The following is a 22,750-nucleotide window of genomic DNA, read 5'->3' on the forward strand; positions in this document are numbered from 1 at the left end:
CGTCCGCCCACAGCCAGCAGTCCGCGCGGCCAGCCGTCCGACCTCTGCTGTGCACCCATCTGCTGTGCATTACGCCCGCAGGCCGCCGTTTGCCCAGATAGCAGCCCGCCGGCCGCCGGCCGCCGTCCGCGCCGCCCGCAGCGCACAGACTAACACTCTGCTTCTGCGATTTCGTCTAGATTTCGTGGCGCGGCTTCTCCGATTTCGTCTAGGTTTCGGGGCTCCGCCCTGAACCCCGCGGGGGGCGCTGTCCCCTCGACCCCCGCCACCTGACCGCGCAGGTGGAACCGCGACATCCCGAGCATTGCACGGCTCTGCTGAAGATCTGGTGAAGATCTGGTGTCGTCGACTGCCCAGTGAGCCGTCTGCTGTGTGTCGAAGCCGTCTGTCCAAGCCATGGCTGATGACAAGTCTGCTGCCACCGTCACGGCCGACGAATTCTCTGACGCCGACTTCCTCGAAAAACCGCTTTCCCATAAAGTGGTTAATCCCCTACCGCATCCACCCGACGCGGGGCGTCTTTCCGGGCCCAATGTTCTGAAATGGAGCCGCTTCGTTGAGTCTACGCTGAGAGCTCGACAACTCTTCAAGCATTGCACGGCTCCAGCTCTTTCGACCTCCCACCCTCACTATGCTGCCTGGGATGCGGAGGAGCACTTTATCTTAAATTGGCTTCGTCTTCACACCCTTACTCCGGAGTTTGCGGACACATTTCCTCACCAGGCCACGGTCAAGGGTTTTGGGATCAAGCAAACCTCTTTTCGGCAAAGATGGGGACAATTGGCGTCTCCTTGACTTAGTGGACCAGGCATATTCCCTCCGCCAGGGATCCATGTCCATTATGGAGTATGCCCTGGCCCACAAACGCATCTGGGATGAGGTTGATCACTACCTCCCTCCGGACACCTCCAGCCTAATGTATCAACATACGCTACGTCTTTGCTTGCTGGGCTTCATCAGGGGGCTGAATCGAGAATATGAGCACATCCGACGCGCTGCCATGTACCGCACGGAGGGTCTGCCCACCATTTCTGAGCTGGTGAAAGAGCTTCAAGAAGAGGAGAGTCATATCCTGAAGTTTGGCCGTCAAGCTTCCGAGGATCCACGGGACTCGACGGCCCTCCTCTCTCGGCCCTCCTCCACCCCTGCATCGACCCAGGAAGGCGCTGCCCCGGTCTGTTCCTACTGCAGCAAGATTGGTCATGTGGAATCCCGCTGTCGGAAGAAGTACTTCGCTGAACAGAAGAAGAAGAAGAAGAAAGAGTCGGCTTTGCTTGCTCAGTCTACTTCCGGCGCTTCTCAGCATGTTACGGCAGAACAGTTTGACCGTGTGCAGGCCGAGCTTGCTCGGCTCACGTCCCAGCTCTCTGCTCTTCAGACATCCACCTCGGTGCCCTCCTCGTCTTTCTTTGGTGCGTGCTCTACCCTACCCACTACGGAGTGGTACTGTGGTCATACCGCCTTTACGGCTCCCTGGTTGCGGATACGACTTGGGTAATTGACTGGGGCAACGGAACATATGACCCCCTTCAACCACCGGTTTGTCTCGTCTGGCGACATGGTGGGGCCGCACTGTTCTTACTGCGGGTGGTGGGCGTCTTCCGTGGCGGGTATTGGGGCAGTCTACATCGATGGTCCGGGAGTGGTTCAAGGGGTTCTGCATGTTCCGTTGCTGCGAGCCATTTTGATGTCCCCTCAGCGTCTTGTTGATTCTGTGTCTTGTTCTTTTCACCTGACACCTGACGGAATGTCTCTGTCTAACAAGGTGGGGAGAACTACACCGATTAGATGCGAGCACGGGTTGCTGCTGCTGGACAATGGGGGGACCTCGCAGTGCTTCCGGGTGCAGCCCAGTCTTCGGCCGGCCGATGAGCAGCGGAGGGGTCGACTACATCTGACGCATCAGCGCCTCGGGCATCCGTCATTTGCTATTTTAAAGCGCTTGTTTCCGACTTTGTTTGTGGGTTTGGACCCGAAGACTATTGTGTGTGAGGCTTGTCAGTTGGCTAAACACCGCCGGTCGTCTTTTCCCTCATCTCAGTCTCATACCTCGACGCCACTCCGCATTCACAGCGATGTCTGGGGACCGGCCCCCAAACCGAGCCTGCAGGGTCATCGGTACTTTCTGATTTTTGTTGACGAGGCCACCCGGTGCACGTGGACGTATCTACTTCGGGCCAGGTCCGATGTGTCAGGGTCTGTCCGACATTTTTGTGCCATGATCCAGACCCAGTTTGGCCGTGGCATTCAGCGCTTCCGGTCGGACAATGCCCGTGACTTCTTCAATGCCGACCTCGTCGTTCTTTGCGGAAAGAGGGATCTTGCATGAGTCCTCATGTGTTGCTACACCGGAGCAGAACGGTATGGCAGAAAGGCGGATCGGCTATGTGACCTCGACCGCTCGGACACTCTTGGAGAATTATACGGTTCCGTGGACATATTGGGGTGAGGTGATTTTGACGAGCACCCATCTCATCAATCGCCTCCCGTCCCAATCCCTCGACTTTGCTACGCCTCTTGACCGTCTCGGTGCGGCGTTCCCGGGGGTTCCCTTGAAGACCGGCCTTCTTCCACGGGTATTCGGATGCACGGCGTCGTCCACGATACTTCACCGACCTTGTGAAGCTGGATGCTAAAGCTCTACGGTGTGTGTTTGTGGTACTCGACTCTCCAAAAAGGGTACGGTGCTATCATCCGCCTTCCAGGCGGTTCTTCGTTCGGCGAATGTTACCTTTGCCGAGTCACGAGCCCTACTTTGGAGATTATTCTTCCTCACCCCGCCTTCCGTTGGATGAGGATCCTTGGTTCCCCACTTGGAACCGGTTCCGTCCATGAGCCCACTGCTCCGACCGTGTCATCGTCTCATGATCTATCTTCCTTTGACCCTCCAGTCCCCTCTTCGTCAATTCTTGAGGTTCTTCCAGCACCTCCTATTCCCGACTTCGATGTCGCTCCCTCTTGGTCTCCTCCTGAGGCCTCTTCCTCTCCGATGGTTGACACTTCCTCTCCTCTCGTAGTCATTGCCGACTCCCGAGATTCTTTTCATGACTGTTCTCCTGATTTTCCTCCTACTCATGCTTCCGCTCCCTCTTCTTCCGGCGATGGACCTCCTTCCTCCGATGGCAACGATGATCATCTTGGCTGGCCCATCGCCCTTCGCAAAGGGGTTCGCAAGTGCACCCGCACTACCCTTTATCCCATGTCTCATTATGTATCTCTCGCACGGCTGAGTACCCCTACGGCTGTTTCTTTCCCGCATCGAATCGGATCCCATCCCTCGCCGCATCACCGATGCTATCGCTTCTCCTCATTGGAAAGCGGCGATGGACGAGGAGATGCAGTCCTTGCTCAAGAATCGTACCTGGGATATCGTCCCTCTTCCTCCTGGAAAGAAGGCGGTGGGGTGCAAGTGGGTCCACGCTAAGAAGCACCATGCAGATGGGACACTCGAGCGTCACAGATCTCGACTTGTGGCTCGGGGGTTCACCCAAGCTTATGGCGTCGACTACTTCGAGACCTTTTCTCCGGTGGCGAAGATGGAGACTATCCGTCTTCTCTTGGCATTGGCGGCTCACTTACAGTGGGTAATTCGACAGTTCGATGTGAAGAACGCCTTCCTGCACGGGGATCTGACTGAGGAGGTCTACATGCAGCAGCCTCCGGGCTATCCTCTCGGCCCGCCGGGCACCGTCTGTCGACTGCGTAAGTCTATCTATGGACTGAAACAGTCCCCACGGATGTGGTTCGGTCGCTTCGCCTCTGTCATGAAGGCTGAGGGATACACCCAGAGTAATGGGGATGCCACCCTGTTTTTCCGGCATTCGTCCGGTGGTGTCTCCATTCTTGCTGTCTATGTGGATGATATGCTGCTGACGGGGTCTGATATGGTCGAAACTACACGTCTTGCTGCCGCTTTGGCTAAGGAGTTCGAGATCAAGGCCTTGGGCCAACTTCGGTACTTCCTTGGCCTTGAAGTTGCTTACTCCCCTTGGGGTATCTTCGTCTCCCAGCAGAAGTACTGCATGGACTTGTTGACTTTGACCGGCATGACGGAGTGTGCGCCAGCCAGCACTCCCCTCGACCCTAACGTAAAATTAGGGAAGGGGGAGGACTCGCCTCCAGTGGATCACTATGAGTACCAGCAGATTGTGGGAAAATTGATCTACTTGACGCACACTCGGCCCGACATCAGCTTCGCCGTCAACCTCCTGAGCCAGTTCATGCATGATCCACATGCCATTCATCGCCAGGCGGTCACTCGGGTACTTGCGTATCTGAAGGGCTGTCCAGGGAAGGGTGTACTCTTTCCTTGCAGCTCGGACCGGACGGTGAAGGTCTACACCGATGCAGACTTCGGGGGGTCCCTTGTTGATTATCGCTCCACGACCGGGTACTGCACCTTCGTCTTCGGCAGCCTGGTTAGTTGGAAAAGCAGCAAGCAGGACAAAGTGTCCCGCTCTAGTGCGGCCGAGTACCGGCGCTTGCTGATGGGGCCTCGGAGGCTCAGTGGATCTATGGGATACTCCATGACCTACGGGTTGAGTATGCGGCCCGATTCACTTCTTCTGTGACAACAAGTCGGCAATTGCACTGGCCAGAATCCGGGCCAGCAGGAAAGATCAAGCACATGGAACGTGACCGCTACTTCTTCAAGGAGCGGGTTGACGAGGGCATCTTTGACCTTGATTTTGTTGCTTCCTCTGATCAAGCTGCTGATGTGCTTACCAAGGGCCTATCCAGGCCTCTCTTGCAGCGTGCAGTATCCAAGCTCGGTATGGACGATATCCACTCTTCGCTTGCGGGGGGCTGTTAGTGAGACATGTCCTCTATGGGCTAATGGGCCCTGTTCTATAAGCCCATTAGCCCTATTCCCTATTCTCTATTCTATCTCTTAAGGGTATATATACCCCTCTTGTAACTCTCATTCATTATGTCATTACATTCTATTCTCCTTCAACCTCTCTTCTCCCCCAGACCCTCTAGGGTTTACAATATGTCTTGGCAAAATCGACTTTCCACATGAACCCTTTGGTTCCATTTCTCTTCCATGCTGCTAGAATTTTGATATGTTCCCCTCCTTTGTATCACCACCGTAAGCAAAATTTATATGAATAACCCGCTCATAATATTCAAAAACAAAACAGGAGGATGACTCCTTTATAGTTCCGACAACTCGGTCCCGACAGAGGAGACGATGAAATCACAGGGGAAAACCCCGAAGACCAACTGACTCAACAAGAACCAAGAAAATAGAAATAAACGACTCCGGCGAAGCTGGATCAGGTGGTCGCCCTCCAGAGTTTGGCCGAATCAGCCTCACTCATCAGCTTTGGAGAATCTCCTCTGCTGCCAAAATCTTCCAACTTCTTCCCCCCCGCTTGAGGGTGCCTCCCTCCTTATTTAACTTCAAAGAACCTGCCAGAACTTGGAAGCCTTGCTATATATTGCTTCCTCTCAGTCTTCTCCTTTTACATTGCCTAATTTGGTTCGTATCAAATTTCCCCAGCAGTTACTGCACTGTCCACCAGTAGTCTACTAGGGATGAAGGCTGACTGACTAGGTCCAACCAACTCTCCTATCCTGGCCCTCAATCTGTTTGCTAGCACCTTAGCAATAATCAAATAGATTGAGTTTGACAAAGAGATGGGTCAAAAATCGTCAATTCTATATACCCCTTGACATTTTGGCAGGAGAAAAAGATGTGATCTATTGATCTTCTCCATGCTTCCTCAACCTTCGCGAAATTCAGCAATTGTGGCCATCACCTCCATACCAACCATATCCCAGCATTCGCTGCAAAAAAATACTGGGATGCCATCTGGTCCTGGAGCTCCCTCCCCATTCAGCCCCTTAATTGTAACCTTAACCTCCGCTTCTGAAAATGGCTGAATCAATTCCACTTGATGTTCACGTCTCACCATCTTGGCCCCTCTTCCACACCACTTCCATCTTGACATTTTGGTATACACAATGCTATGGAATTGACTATGAGGAGACTTTCGCGCCAGTGGCAAAGTAGAATACTGGGTGTGTATCGATTGCAGTGGCAGCATCCCTTGGGTGTGCATCAATATGATGTCAAATATGCATTCCTACATGGGGATTTGGAAGAAGAAATTTATATACAGATCCCTCCAGGCTATTATTCTCAAGTGGCTGAATCTAAAGTTTGCAAGTTAAGAAAAACCTTACATGGGCTCAAGCAGTCCTCCCGAGTATGGTTCGGGAAGTTCTCTCAATCATTGAAGAGTATGGTTTACATGCAATGAAATGGTGATCACACTCTATTTGTGAAGCAATCCCCAATTACTGGTGATGATGAGGAAGAGACAGAGGCATTGGGCAATCGACTATCCAAACTATTTGAAGTCAAATCTCTGGGAGGACAGTTAAGATATTTTTTGGGTATCGAGGTTGCATACTCAAAGGATGCCATTTTTATTTATCAGCCGAAGTATATTATTGACTTATTGGAAGAAACCGGAATGAGTGATTTTAAACCATGTGCAACTCCACTTGAAGCAAATCTGAAGCTAGGCAACTGTGAAGACTCAACTCCAGTAAATAAAGAGATGTATCAGAGATTAATTGGAAAACTTATCTACTTGAATCATACAAGCCCGGACATTGCATTTGTCGTTGGACTTTTGAGCCAGTTTATGCAGAGTCCGAGAGAACCTCATTGGCAGGCAGCAAATTGAGTACTGTCATACTTAAAGGGTACAGCAGGACATGGGCTAATGTTCAAGAAACATGGTGGAATCAACCTGGAAGTTTATACCGACTCAGATTATGGCAGTTCACTGATTGATCGTAGATCAACCACTGAATATTGCTCGTTCCTTGGGGGAAATTTAATCACACAGAGAAATAAGAAACAGTCGGTTGTGGCGTTATCGAGTGCAGAGGCTGAGTACCAAGCACTAAAAAAAGGTATTTTTGAAGGACTCTGGCTGAAAATTATCTTAGATGATCTCCAGTTACAAATAGAACAACCAATCAGGACATGGGCTAATGTTCAAGAAACATGGTGGAATCAACCTGGAAGTTTATACAGACTCAGATTATGATAGTTCACTGACTGATCGTAGATCAACCACTGGATATTGCTCGTTCCTTGAGGGAAATTTAATCACATGGCTGAGTACTAAAAAAGGGTATTTGTGAAGGACTCAGGCTGAAAATTATCTTAAATGATCTCTGGTTACAAATAGAACAACCAGTCAGTGTATACTGTGATAGCAAGTCGACCATTGACATAACCCACAATCCAGTACAACACAATTGAACAAAGCACATTGAAATTAACAGACATTTCATACGAGAGAAGATTAATCCGAAAAGTATTCCAACTGCGATATGTGCCTACTACTTAACAAGTAGTGGACCTTCTCACTAAGGGATTGCCAGGAGGTTCCTTTCAGCAGCATATGTCAAAGTTGGAAGGTAGAAGCATCTACCCACCAGCTTGAGGGGGGGTCTTAGCTGCAGACCCCCATATTTCCTATTCGTGTTTTTCCTTATTTGTACTTGTTTCCTTTAAGTAACTGATGGCCTGTTATGATAGGCCCACTATTGTTCAGCCCATAATAGCATCCTATATATATGGGAGCATGGGTGTCATTAGGGTTAAGTGAATGAGAATAGTTTGATTCTGGTGTTCATCCTATTGGACATTGATAGGTTTCCCCACATGCATTGGGGATATTATCTTCTATGTTTCCTTTCCCTCTATGTTTCCTTTAAATAGCACAGCCCTCCTTTGAGGAGGGCAGACTGAATGTTGAGGTTTAAGTGATAGTTGGTTTCCATTCCCCCTCGTCTCTTCTATATCCATGCTCCGTCTTCCTCCACGATCCCCGTCCCCGTGATCGTCTCTGCTTCACCGCATGTTAGTGAGATAGTCAGCCTTATGGGCTAATGGGCCCTATTCTATAAGCCCATTAGCCCTCTTATCATTCTCTCTCTCCTAGGGTATATGTATACCCAGCCATGTACTCTATTGAGTGATGTCATTATCTTCTTCCTTCCTCTCTTGACATGGTATCAGAGCTCCAGAGCTCTTCCATCTAGGGTTTGACATCACCCTCTCGCTGTCTAGCGAACCCGGAGCGTGACCGACGGATCAGCCACAGCGCGAGCTGTAGCCAGCCCGCGGAGCTTCCGGAGAACCAGCCGCAGCCAAAACCCTAGCCGCAGCCGCAGCCGCAGCCCTAGCCGGAACCGCAGCCGAGTGCCAGCCGCAGCCGCGCACAGCCGCAGCCGCAGCCGCTCGCCAGCTGCAGCCACGCACAGCCGCAGCCGCAGCCACGCGCCAGCCACAGCCGCGCACAGCCGCAGCCGCAACCGTACGCCAGCCGCAGCCGCGCACAGCCTCAGCCGCTCGCCAGCTGCAGCCGCGCACAGCCGCAGCCGCAGCCGCGCGCCAGCCACAGCCGCGCGCCAGCCACAGCCTCGCACAGCCGCAGCCGCAGCCGCGCGCCAGCCGAAGCCGCGCGCAGCTGCAGCCAGCTGCCTTAGCCGCCGCCGAAGCAGCAGCAGAAGCCGCAGCAGCCGCCGAAGCAGCCGCCGCAGCCGCAGCCAGCAGCCGCAGCCGCCGCCGAAGCAGCAGCCGCAGCCACTGCCAGCAACCGCAGCCGCCGCCGCAGCCGCAGCTTGCAGCCGCAGCCGCAGCAAGGGCCGCAACCTCAGTCAACCTCAGTCACAACAGCCATCTCCGTAGAGACCACGGCTCTGATGTCGGAGGAACTTTACTCCACGGGCCAGACGCGTCAACCGGCCGTCCCAGATGATGGCTTCACCGATGCAGACTTTCAACGAGAACCCTTGTCACACAAGGTTAATCATTCTCTGCCGGCGGTTCCCGACACGACGTGTCTCCAGGGCCCGAATTTGTTACAGTGGCGTCACTTTGTCGAAACTACTCTCAAGGCTCGCCAACTGTTCAAGCATTGCACACAAGCCCCGCTTCCATCGACCCATCCACACTATGCGGCGTGGGAAGCCGAGGAACACTTCGTCCTTGGGTGGCTCTACACGACCTCCCTGGCACCCTCGTTCCGTGAAAGGTTCCCTCGCTGCTCCACCGTGAAGGGTTTTTGGGACCAGGCCAACAAATTTTGCGGCCGCGAAGGGGACAACTGGCGCCTCTTTATGCTCGTTGCCAAAGCCAGCAACTTTCGCCAAGGCGCACTGTCCATCTTGGACTATGCGCTGGAACACAAGAAGCTGTGGGACGAGGTGGACTACTACTTGCAGACGGATGATCCGACGTGCAAGTCATTCCAGAACACTCTTCGCCTACGCCTCTTGGGGTTTCTTTATGGCCTAAACAAGGAGTATGACGACACTCGGCACCGTGCCCTCCATCGCAAGGAAGGCCTTCCTTCCATTGATGACTTGGTGAAGAAACTCCAGGAAGAGGAGAGTCATTTTCATGTCATTGGCACTCTCTCCTCGGAGACAGCTCGTGACTTGACTGCCCTCCTCGCCCGGCCTCCCTCGCCCGCTCCTGCTCCCCCCGCGGAGGCGGCCCCCTCCGGGCTGATTTGCTTTTACTGCAGCAAGCCTGGACATCTCCGCAAGTGGTGCAAGAAGCGTCAGTACGACAACCGGAAAAAGAAGGAGGCTACCGAAGGGAAAGCTATGGTTGCCTCCTCCTCTATCTCTTCTACCAGCCCGGCGACTCTTGAGCAGCTCCAAGCCGACTTGGCCCGTCTCCGTGACCAAGTGGCTACTATGCAGACTCCGACTCAGTCGACGGCACATGTTGGTGGATTTGGTGCATTCTCTCTCCCTCAGTCTGAACAGTGGCATTGTGGTACGGCTTCTTACTCGCCTCTCGTATCGGATACGAGCTGGGTTCTTGATTCGGGGGCAACCGAACACATGACCCCGTTCAATGACCGGTTTGTATCCTACGAAAGGCATAGTGGGGACCGTACAGTTCTTACAGCCGGTGGTGGACGGTTGCATGTTGCTGGAATTGGGGCAGTTTTTGTAGACGGCCTCGGAGTGGTCAGCAATGTTCTTCATGTCCCCGCCCTGCGAACTATCCTTATGTCTCCTCAGCGTTTGGTTGACAGTTTGTCCTGTTCTTTTCACCTCCAGCCTGACGGGATGTTTCTGTCTGACAAGGTGGGTCGGACTACACCGATTAGGCGGGAGAATGGGTTGCTGTTGTTGGACGATGGGGGACGCTCTCGGTGCTTCCTGCTTCACCGCCAACTCCGACCGGCGGATGTGCAGCGTATGGGACGTCTCCAGTTGGCTCACCAACGGCTGGGTCACCCGCCATTTTCAGTTTTACAGCGTCTCTTTCCTTCGATGTGTACTGGATTGGGCCTTCAGACTATCGTGTGTGATGCCTGTCAACTGGCAAAGCACCGTCGTTCATCTTTCTCTCCGTCCACCTCGCACTCCTCCACTCCATTATTTCGCATCCATAGTGATGTTTGGGGACCCGCCCCGCAGGCTAGCCTAAAGGGCCACCGATACTTTCAGATCTTTGTTGACGAGGCCACCCGCTACACATGGGTCTACTTGTTGACCGCCAAATCTGAGGTTGCTCCAACGGTCCGTCACTTCTGCACCATGGTTCGTACTCAGTTTGGCCGAGGTATTCAGCGCTTCCGCTCCGATAACGCCCGGGACTTCGTCAACACCGAGCTGGCCACGTACTTTGCTGACCATGGGATTCTCCACGAGTCCTCTTGTGTGGCCACCCCGGAACAGAACGGTATGGCAGAACGTCGGATCAGGTATGTCACGTCGACCGCCCGTACCCTTCTGCTGAACTATTCTGTTCCGTGGGCGTATTGGGGTGAGGCAGTCTTAACGAGTACCCATCTCATAAACCGTCTCCCCTCCCAGCCCCTCGGGTTTGTCAGCCCACTGGATCGTCTCTCCACGGCGTTCCCCCATCTCTCACTGCGGACTGGACTCCTCCCTCGCATCTTCGGGTGCACGGCGTACGTCCACGATACGGCTCCCTCTCGCACGAAGCTCGATGCTCAAGCTCTCCGGTGCGTCTTCATCGGGTACGCTTCTCTCCAGAAAGGTTACCGTTGCTACCACCCTCCGTCTCGGAGATTTTTCATCTCGGCAAACGTCACCTTTGCCGAGCATGAGTCTTACTTCGGTGATTCTACCTCGCCACGCCTTCCGCTGGCTGAGGCGTCTTCGACTCCTTCCTTGGAACCCTTTCTGTTTGTGGGACCCATTCCTCCACTGTCGTCGTCCCCAGCCACCTTCTCTCCCTTGCCTCCTACCGTCTCACCTCCCGGTGCACCGTATCCTCCCCCTAGGGCAACTCCTAACCCGGGAAGTCCATCTCTCACCCCGGGGAGCTACCTCCTACTCTTGGTGCACCGTATCCTTCTCCTAGTGCACCACCTTCCCCCGGGGAGCCTCCCCCTACCCCCGGGGAGCTATCTTCTTCTCCCTCCTTTGCTTCCGCTTCTCCGTCGGACGATGCGTCACCCTCGTCTACTGATGATGATGCTCAGTTGGGATGGCCTATCGCCCTTTGGAAAGGGGTTCGTCAGTGCACTCGCACACCTCTCTACCCCTTATCTCACTATCTCTCTTTTGATTGGCTAAGCCCTTCCTACCGGTCCTTTCTTTCTCACATCGAGTCGCATCCCCTCCCTCGTCGCCTATCCGATGCTCTTGCTTCTCCTCATTGGAAAGCGGCGATGGATGAGGAGATGCAGTCCTTGCTCAAGAACCACACTTGGGAAGTCGTCCCACTTCCTCCTGGCAAGAGGGCAGTGGATTGCAAGTGGATTCATGCCAAGAAGCATCATGCTGATGGTACTCTCGAGCGCCTCATGTCTCGACTTGTGGCTCAGGGGTTTACTCAGTCGTATGGCGTGGACTACTTCGAGACCTTCTCTCCTGTGGCGAAGATGGAAACAGTATGTCTCCTCTTGGCGCTTGCGGCTCATTCCGACTGGCCGATACGACAGTTCGATGTGAAGAATGCTTTTCTCCACGGTGACTTGATGGAGGAGGTGTACATGCAGCCACCTCCCGGGTATACCCTTGGCCCTCCGGGCACCGTTTGCCGGCTGCGGAAGTCTCTCTATGGACTGAAACAGTCGTCGCGGATGTGGTTCAGTCGGTTCTCTTCGGTCATGAAGACCGAGGGCTACACTCAGAGCAATGGGGATGCCTCCCTATTCTTCTGTCACAGTTCCGCGAGTGTCTCCATCTTGACCGTGTACGTCGACGACATCCTCATCACGGGGTCCGATTCTGCAGAGGCCGGCCGCCTCAGCTCTGCGTTGGCCAAGGAGTTCGAAATCAAGGCCCTCGGGCCTCTTCGCTACTTCCTCGGCCTTGAGGTGGCCTACTCCCCCCGGGGGATCTTTGTGTCACAGCAGAAGTATGCCGTTGACCTACTGGCCTTGACCGGAATGACTGAGTGTGCACCGGTTACTACTCCCATCGACCCTAACGTCAAGTTGGGTAAGGGGGAGGACTCAGCACCGGTGAACGCATATCAGTACCAGCAGGTGGTGGGGAAACTCCTGTACTTGACCCACACCCGCCCCGACATCAGTTTCGCCGTCAACCTCCTCTGTCAGTTCATGCACTCTCCGCGGGAGATCCATCGTCAGGCGGCCAACCGGGTACTTGCATACCTAAAGGGCTGCCCCGGGAAGGGCTTGTTCTTTCCTCTGAGTATGGAGCGGACCGTGAAGGTGTACACTGATGCGGACTTTGCCGGCTCAGTTGTGGACTGTCGTTCCACCACGGGGTACTGCACTTTTGTCTTCGGCAGTCTTGTCAGCTGGAAGAGCAGCAAGCAGGACAAAGTGTCCCGCTCCAGTGCTGAAGCCGAATACCGGGAACTTGCCGATGGGGCCTCTGAAGGCCAGTGGATATACGGAATTCTCCATGACCTTCGTGTGGAGTATTCCGGCCCGATCCACTTCTACGGCCACAACAAGTCGGCAATCACCTTGGCAAAGAACCCTGGCCAACAGGGACGGATCAAGCATATGGAACTCCACCGCTACTTCTTCAAGGAGCGCGTGGACGAGGGCATCTTTGACTTGGAATTTGTTCCATCCGCTAATCAAGCTGCTGATGTCCTTACCAAAGGACTATCTCGACCTCTCCTGCAACGTGCAGTGTCCAAGCTCGGCATGGATGACATCCATGGGGTGTTAGTGAGATAGTCAGCCTTATGGGCTAATGGGCCCTATTCTATAAGCCCATTAGCCCTCTTATCATTCTCTCTCTCCTAGGGTATATGTATACCCAGCCATGTACTCTATTGAGTGATGTCATTATCTTCTTCCTTCCTCTCTTGACACCGCATCTCCAGGCAGCTCGTCCTCGATCAATCCCTACCCTCTCTGCTTGGCCTCCTCTCCTGCCCTTCCCGTTTCACCTCTCTACCCCGGGAATTCCTACCTTATGTCATCCTCTACCGTCCCTCCAATACGAGCCTAGGGTTTAGGTGGTTGATAGACTCTACTATAAGAAATACAAAAGAAGGAAAACAAGATCTGGTCAACGGCCCGTTGACCGGTCTCAATGACCAGAGCAGAGTAGGGGGAAGGAGCGCTGGCAACGCCCCTATAAATAAAGGGCGATCAGGTATGGTGGCATCATTGTAGCACAAAGCGACTCTCCAGAGGTCGAGGAGTGGCAGAGGATTCAGCTGCCAAGAAGAGGGAGGAGCTTTGCCCGAGGAGAGGGAGCAGCCGCCCGGGGATCGTGAAAGAGCTTCCATTGCAGAGGAGCCTTCAAGATCCATTTCTCAATTCTCTATATTCATCATTGGCATTACTATTTTTGGATAATTCTTGGATATTCGATACTCAATTGATTCGAATCGAAATTAGATACCAAGGGAGTATCAGTGGTCCAACTCGACATTTATCAATGCTACTAAATTTAGATATGGCCGTTGATATTAAATAACAGGGCATGCCCTCAAGAAAGGGGGTGTTCATCTGCTCCAGCCACATCCGGAGTATTTTCATTTTTTTCTCTGTTATCTGTCTTCTCTGTTCTGTTCCCGACGTTCTCCCTTCGGGCTTAACGAATTGGTCTTTGTTGCGAAGAAGCGGTTGTCTATTCCCTTGTGGTTATTATCCTTGTTTCTCACCACGCCTATTACCGCTTTTTTGTGATACGAGGAAACATACTGTATCACAGAACAGGGTGTTAAACAGCCAAAGAGGGCTGTCGCCCAAATAGTAAGAAATCAGCAACAGAGGAGCACAGGGCCACATCAGGGTGGTAGGGAATGTCAGAACGGTGGACTACCCCAGAACATTGAGCCTCACCATCATGGTGGACCACATAAGCAAGATGTGCCATGCCAGGATCCCATGCCACATCATCAAGGAGAGCCAGATCCAAAAGGCAGACCACATCAGCAAATGTCGTTATGTCAGCAAGTTAGACCACCTTAGGGGGAGAATCAACTGATGCGCAATGGCCAGTTTGCAGGCACAGCCATGTCATGTGAAAATTATATAGTTTACTTACGTCCAACACATGCGTAACCTCCAATGTGGCAAATGAAGCACTTCATTTGGCAGCTTCATGGTCAGCCACTATTTTATAAGGGACTATTGTTTAAGAGTAAAATCCTTTATCTGCATATTCAAGGCAGATAGAGTAAAATAAAAAGAGAGCAATTCTTAAGTCATCCTCTTAACTCCTAGTACAGTGGGCCTCTATAGCCCTGCCTCCACCTCTCTCTTCTGCACTCCAAAGTCCAACAGGTAGCATTTTGACATAAGCACCAACTTCACATGATGAAGATCAGGGAGGGGGTTTCCAAAACCTACAACTGCATTGGCAGGGGGTTTCCAAAGTCAGCAAGCTGGGTTGCTCCTTTCTAGGCTTCTTGCAGGTGTCATTCAGCTATTTGGGCTTAGCGAAATTTGCGTGGCATGGCACTCCTTGCCACCAAAGAGGAATCCCTGCACTGTCAGATTCATGAAGAACAACGGGATGCCCCCTTAGGCAACATAGAATAGGGGGGGATGGCCCAGAGTCAGGTCAGTGGTGGTCCCTTTCTGACACTCTCATACTGCTGTAGCACCCATAGAGTGAGGCCCACTGCTTGTGATACGAACCTCCCGAAGAGAAACTCAAGGAGATCATGTATTAAGGAAGGGGCATGTGAGGGGCCCTATTCTGCGGGGGCCCCACATTCCCATAAATAAAGAGGGAGGGGATCCCTCAAGAAACTCATCTGGCATTCCTTACCTGACTGAGTGTGATCTCCAATGTTGACAACGAGGAGCTGATTCAGCAAGCTCCGGGGCAAGGATCTGTTAAGATCTACTCCCTCTATTAAGCCCACTGGGGGCATTATCGCCTTTCCCTTCCGTCTTGCATCTCCCTTCAAATAGGTAGCCCTCCTGGTTGGAGGGCAGGATATGAATTTAGAAGTTAGTAATTCCTCTCGGTAGCTCCTCTCTATCTCTCTCGACGATGTCCACTCTGTCAAGCCTCATTCACTCCGACGATGCCCACCTGCCGCTCTTCCGCTGCCTTCGTCCCCCTCGGCGTGTCCATCCCGCCAGGGTCACCTCTTTCCCCTTTCATCATGATACGTTCCCCGTGGAGATCATATCAGGACCAAGCCATTTCCGCTACATACTATCACTGAACATTAATCTGCGCGTAATAACTTCTTCCTCTCACTGAAGCAAACTTGCTCTCATTCTTGGAATTGCTTTGGTATAAGACATTGAGGGTAGGACATTTCATAGTTTGAGATATTGGAAGTGTCTCTTTTTCAAGAAATCCTCATATTTGATTGAATCTTGAGAGGATCCGTACGAGCTTGCCTTTGATGGGAAAGGGCAGTGACCTGCTGTGGGGTGTCACATGGCTCACACATGTGCTCATTACCTGGGGAACACCCCATGGGTGGCAGGTGATGCCTGTTCCAATCCATGAGGAAGTCAGGTTTACATTTTGGTCAGTGGTAGAGCCCCCAGGCATTTTCTTGAAAAGACAACCGGGGGCCCTAGAAGGACGCTCTGCTGCGAGGGGCGATGATAACCCTCCGAGCCGGAGCCCCCAGCAAGGCCACAGAGCGTGTGCCCTGCTATAGGGCCTACTGTGGGCTGCCGCTCTGGCCTGGATCTAGGCTGATGAGACATGCGTCAAGGGCCACTATGGTTGACTGAATTTTGGCATAATCCTGACGGAATTTGTCCATCTCAGACACTGCAGGGACCTTGATGGCCTCGGCATCCTCCTTAGAAGATGAGGGTTTTGAAAGGGATTGTTGGTGGGCACCAGCTCTGATACCATTGACAGAGTCATGTGACTTCTATCGCGCGAGGAGGGAGAAGAGAGCTAAATCACTAACATACTAAACGCTTCATAAAATCCCAGTTCATTTCTTCCCTCCAACCTGAGAGGGCTACTATCTTTAAAAGAGTCTGGTCCTGGATAAGATAATTTTCGATATCTTTCAATCTGAACAGAAAAAAAAAGAGGGTAGGCTCATTACATTTAAATAAATGGAAGTCCCATAAATTAAAAAATGAAGCGTGAGAGCCAAATGAATTGAAAGGTTCATGCTTGGTTTGGGAAGAGATAATGTAAGTTATGAAATTAATGTTAACAGAATCTACTGAAAAATACAGAACAAAAGACCAAATTACTCGAGCACCAAGTAGGGGACCGTATCAGATTGAAGATGAAATTTTCTGGCATGGTGTTCTTAGAAGCAACATCATTTCTATCAAATAAAAGGGATGAAGTTATTTTTTCTGGTATGGTATTTACAATAGTAATATGGCTTCTACCAAAAGAGAACTGATAGCACACCCGACAAGAAATTCATGAATTTTAAGCTACAACTGTAGTGTGGAAAAAAAATTAGAAGAGAATAAAATGTAGAAAATTACAGAATCTTACAGTAGTGACAGTTACGGCAAAGAACTGAGGAGGGAGCGTTCCAATCATAGTCGTGACTGTTTGACGCATTGCTTCAACAACCTTAAAAATTAAAATGGAAGCTAATTAAATGAACAGCCCTCCTTGGATGAATGATATCAAAAAACAACGGATAAAAAAACATTAGTCAAACGCTACTTTGAAACACGGTTTTTACAATATGACTAGCCAACCTGCTGCGGGGCTCGTTTAACAAACAACTCCATGAATTCCGGTTGAATGCTCTTCACATACTCCAGAAGAATATCTCTCCTGTTCTGCAAACATGAGCGCCGATTACAAATCCAGCACCAAATTCCAGAACCTTAAATTTTCAGCACGTCGCATGAGGTAAAAAAACTAAAAGAACAATGTAGCCTCGTTTTAATGGATTCAACATCTTGTAGGGTTCAACAAGATCATCACCAACTAACATATGTCAGGAATCCGGGTTGCCAAGCTTCAAAATAATTTTATAAAAGAGAATAAAAATCGATCACTGATAGGAAAGGCGCGCAATGCCCATTCCACGTCAGATGACATTCAAATAATAGTTGAGTAGAAAGACAAAAAATAGATGAAAAACCGAACCTTGGGCTCGTTGGGGCTCTTGAAATCTCCAGCTCCAGAGGTAGAGCCGTCGGAAACTGCGCGTAGCGCCCATCGGCGGAGGTCCTTCTTCCTCGGGAGAGAAGAGAAAGAGACTGTTCGACAGGCGCAGAGAGCTCCACGGGAGGGCAACCGGGGTGAGGAAGAAGAAGGAGAAGCACACCGTATGGAAGACAGAAGAGGCTCGAGGAGGCAAGACATAGAGACCAGGTGAGGTCCGTTGTCTGCTGCGCGGAGCTGCTTCTCGGAAGGGACTGGCTTCCCGTTCGTGTTGATGAAAGCGATGAAATCCTACGACGACGAGCTCGGATGAGCTGAACAAAACGGTACTCTCTCCCTCTATCCCTCTCTATTTCTCTCTTTTACCTCTCTCTCTCTCTATCTATCCTTCTGTCTCTCTCTCCTTCTGTCTCTCTCGCTTTCTATCTCTCTCTCCTACTGCCTCTATCTTTCTATCTCTCTCCTTCTATCTCTCTCTCTTTCTATCTATCCTACTCTCTCTCTCTCTCATTGTATCTCTCTCTCCTTCTGTCTCTCTCGCTTTCTATCTCTCTCTCCTACTGCCTCTATCTTTCTATCTCTCTCCTATCTCTCTCTATCTATCTATCTCTCCTACTATCTCTCTCTCTTTATATCTCTTTCTATCTCTCTCTCCTATTATCTCTCTCTCTTTATATCTCTTTCTATCTCTCTCTCCTACTATCTCTCTCTCTTTCTATCTAACTAGGCGACTTCCCTGCCGAGAGGCCTGCGTACTTATTAGGAGGGCTTGTTTGTATTAGACCCACGATCTCTAATGATTGAGTCCTATTTAGTGTGCTACGACGCACTAAGGGTGGTGATACCCAACCTGATCTTTTAGTCAATCGCCCTCCTAGTGGGGATACACTTCGGATGGTGCACGTGCCCTTTTGCGCCTAGGCGGGACGGATCAGACGAGGCCTGCGTGTGCTGGGCGTGCGGGCTGACAAGAGCATGCGCGGGCACGGGACACACAGGCCGGGCGGTAGTGCCGCGTTGCAACGCGCTTAGTTGTGGGGGGAGCCGCGCAGCGTCCGCGCGGGCATCGTGCGCATCGCGTGTGCGGGGCGCAGGGGGGGAGACATCCCGCCATGAGACGGCATGGGGATGTGGCGCCCCTGCATGTAGCGTCGGGCGCACTGCGCTCGGCTTGAGGCACCAAATGCGGCGGTGTCGCGCATTCTGCGCGCGATAGATGTCAACGTGGGTGTTGGTGGCGTGTGTGATCGTCACGCCCGCAGGCACGCATCGCCCAGCCCGAGGGCACATGTGTAGCAGCAAGGCTGGGGGGCAGGCGCGTGCGGAGCGGCAGACCTCAAGGTGCGAAGGAGACACTACCCAAGGCGCAAGGCGCCTCGTCCCATTACTTCGGTATCAACCCTAGTATTCCCCCATGTAATAATGTTCATGACTACGATGTAACCTTTCCGATATGAATGCAATGAGATTGTTCCCCTCTGGGGCTGCGTCCCCTCCCTTTTCTCTAACCCCTTCTATGCAAACTTAAGCTATTGTAAGAGACTTCTGTTGCAAGAAATCAAGGCGGTTCAGTGTTCTGCTCCAAGCACTGAGGCCGACACACGTCAGATTCAAGCTATTGTCCTAGCTCAGGATTTGACCGTGTGACACCTACTATCTCTCTCTCCTTCCATCTCTCTCTTCTATCTCTCTCGTTTTATCTCTCTCTCTTTCTATCTCTCTCTCTTTCTACTTCTCTCTCTCTTTATACCTCTTTCTCTTTCTATCTCTATCTATATATCTCTCTATCTCTTTCTACCTCTCTCTATCTCTTTCTATCTTTGTTTCTCTCTCTCTTTCTACCTCTCTCTTTCACTTTCTTTCTCTCCTTTTTCTTCTCTATCTATCCTCTTTCTTTCACTCCTCTGTGTTTCTCTCTCTATCTCTCCTCTCTCTTCCTCTCTTGACCTCTCCTCTTTCTCTTTCTTTCTCTTTCTCTCCTTTGTATTTCTCTCTCTATCTCTCCTCCTCATTTCTCTCCTCTCTTTCTTTCTATATATCTCCTCTCTCTATCTCTCCTCCTTGTTTCTCTCATTCTCGTTCTCTCTATATATCTCCTCTCTCAATCTCTCCTCCTTGTTTCTCTCCTTCTCGTTCTCTCTATATATCTCCTCTCTCTATCTCTCATCCTTGTTTCTCTCCTCTCTCTTTCTCTCTATATATCTCCTCTCTATATCTCTTCTCCTTGTTTCTCTTTTCTCTCTTTCTCTCTATATATCTCCTCTCTATATCTCTCCTCCTTGTTTCTCTTCTCTCTCTTTCCCTCTATATATCTCCTCTCTATATCTCTCCTCCTTGTTTCTCTTCTCTCTCTTTCCCTCTATATATCTCCTCTCTCTATCTCTCCTCCTTGTTTCTCTCCTCTCTCGTTCTCTCTATATCTCTCCTCCTTTGTTTTTCTCTCCTCTCTCGTTCTCTCTATATCTCTCCTCCTTGTTTTTCTCCCCTCTCTCTTTCTCTCTATGTTTCTTTCTATCTTTTTTCACTATTTCTCTCTCTCCTTTCTTTTTCTCTTTCGCTCTCTCCTCTCTCTCTCCTCTCTCATGTCTCTCCTTTTCTACTTCTCTCTCTTTCTATCTCTCTATCCTTTTCTCTCTTTCTCTTTCCCTATTTTTCTTTCTTTTTTTTAATCTCCATTTCTCTTTGTCTATTTCTTTCATATTTCCTCAATAGGGAATGATACATCCAGGACGTGACGAGATGGATGACGATCTGTGACGGAAGGGTGATGTGATGAAAGTTTCATCATGTTATCATCCCATCACACTTCCACGCATTTTGAAAAAATCCATCATGTTAGCGTCACGCGTCCATCTTTGCAGCGTCCCATCACGTCCCCGTCACCGGACGGCGTCACTGGCACATAGGACAGGAAAAACAGCCATGTTTGAGGGAGGAATACTGTTCTCTCCCTTGTTTTCTCTCTCTCACTCACTCTGTTTCTCTCCCTTGTTTTCTCTCTCCCTCTCTCTCTCTGTTTCTCTCCCTTGTTTTCTCTCTCCCTCTCTCTCTCTGTTTCTCTCCCTTGTTTTCTCTCTCCCTCTCTCTCTCTCTGTTTCTCTCCCTTGTTTTCTCTCTCCCTCTCTCCCTTGTTTATCTCTCTCTTTGTCTATCATTCTCAGTTTCACACTTCCTCTTTTTATGTCTCTCTCTCGCGTATCTCTCTGTCAGTTTTGCTTCTTCAATCTTGCTCTTTCTTTGTCTCTCTGTTTCTCTCCCTTGTTTTGTCTCGCTTTCTCTTTGTCTATCACTCTCAGTTTCATTTCCTCTCTCTCTCTCTCGTATCTCTCTATCAGGTTCACTTCTTCAATCTTGCTCTTTCTTTGTCTCTCTGTTTCTCTCCCTTGTTTTGTCTCGCTCTCTCTCTGTCTATCACTCTCAGTTTCATTTCCTCTCTCTCTCTGTCTCTCTCGTATCTCTCTATCAGGTTCACTTCTTCAATATTGCGCTCTCTCTGTCTCTCTCTATTTCTCTTGTTTTCTCCCTGTCAGTTTCATTTTTAAAGTTTTTTAAAATATGTCACGATCGTGACAGCCATCCCGTCATGTCAACTCGTCTGAGGCCCACCGTCAACATTTGCGTCACCGTCAAGCCCAGTTTGTCATCCGTCACCGTCACGAGCCCCTAATTTTGTCACTGTCACTGTCACATCATCCGTCATGTTGCCGTCACCGTGACGTGTGAGGTGACGAATGACAGCTGTCATTCCCTATTCCTCACTCTCTTTTTTATCACTCTTTCTATCGCTTCTTTCTATTTCTCTATTACTCTCTCTTCTCTCTCTCCTTTCTATTTTTCTATTTCTCTTTCTAATTCCCTTCCTCTTTCTATTTCTCTCTCTTTAAATCATCCTTCTCTCTTTTTATCTCCCTTTCTCTCTTCTATTTATCTCTAATTTTCTCTCCTCCCCACTGTCATCTCTCATTTGTCCCTCCCTTCTATTTCTCTCTCAGTCTCGCTCTGAAATATAATATTTACATTTACTAATTGGTATTACTTCTAACTATTTTATGTTTGTAGATAAATCTAAAGAGGTTCGTTTAGATTATTTTTCTTTGGTTTCTTAACTTAAGATAGTCCATGGCCACTCGAGAGATTTTAAAGTTAGACCACATCAACAATCTTAAGATGTATTTGTTGAATTGTTAGCAGTGAAGTAAATGACATGGTTGTTGCGTTCTCATACCCCCTAGTCAAAAGTTGTTTTTATGTTTTTTTCTTTTACTTCATTGAGACATAAGAGTCTAAAATACACATCAGTGTCACCTTTGGAATCCATCAGTATTGTATTATTATGCTCATATAGTCAAATAACTATCTTAATGTGACTCTGGAGAATGCATATAATAGCATATTCCTAGTCTACTTGTTCTACTCCCCATTTTGAATCAGTCATGTGAATGCTTCCATTTAAGGAGCCAAGAATTAATATTTCCATTTTATAAACTTGGAGCCACATTATTTTTTAAGGAAATATTTTAAATTCAGCTAATTCAAATACATTCACAGCTAATATGAGCCAAGAAATAACTTGGAGCCCCGGTTAATTTAAATACAATCAGAAGCATTAATTGTTTCAAAATTGGCTCCATTAGTTTCGCATCATGGGTATCTTGCCTATAAAAACTATAAATCATTTTATAAATATTAATGTGACTTTTCCTAGTTCAAAAAGTGATCGAATAAGACCATGTTTAAAAAATATCCAACGTGCCTGGTACTGCTGACTTTACACTATTCATTATCATCTCAAATAATATTATTTATACGTTAGGTAGATGTAGAAAAATGTGACTTTTGAAAGAAATGGATATAATGTCTCATGAACATTTTTCAATTCCAAAGTAAAAATAGTGTGATAAGAATCTTTAATTAATTCACAGAGATCGTATGGGTCAGATTTCAAGTTGAGCCCATATTGAGTGTTTAATATTTAAACTGGGCAGAAGCTACTAACATTTGATCATCAAAATACATCATCTGAAAAAATAATATAAAGCTCCTTTCAGTAAGAAAAAGTGGACACAAAAACTATGGATATTAAATAAATTTACAGTCCAAAAAAACATTGATAGAAGCAACATCTAGGACATAAACATACAACATCAAACACAACTAAAAAAAAAATCTTATGCTTCCCTTAATAATGCATAGTATGTAAGAAGAGGGGGAA

The 22,750-nt window shown here is 49.7% G+C and overlaps 1 protein-coding gene across 1 annotated transcript in view; it reads right to left on the bottom strand.

The window, feature by feature from the left end:
* The window catches only part of LOC144712348 (uncharacterized), a 37,620-nt gene extending 19,729 nt beyond the window's left edge, over nt 1-17,891 (bottom strand). Inside the window, exons 1-3 of the mRNA XM_078586596.1 lie at nt 17,521-17,891; nt 17,124-17,207; nt 16,912-16,992 (exon numbers count right to left, since the gene is read on the bottom strand). Of these exons, the coding sequence (XP_078442722.1) occupies nt 16,912-16,992; nt 17,124-17,207; nt 17,521-17,739 (384 nt within the window). The 5' untranslated portion in view covers nt 17,740-17,891. The remainder of the gene's footprint in view (nt 1-16,911; nt 16,993-17,123; nt 17,208-17,520) is intronic.
* Between the last annotated feature and the right edge of the window lie 4,859 nt (nt 17,892-22,750).

Source organism: Wolffia australiana, chromosome 14, assembly GCF_029677425.1.
Source record: "Wolffia australiana isolate 7733 chromosome 14, ASM2967742v1".
NCBI lineage: Eukaryota > Viridiplantae > Streptophyta > Magnoliopsida > Alismatales > Araceae > Wolffia > Wolffia australiana.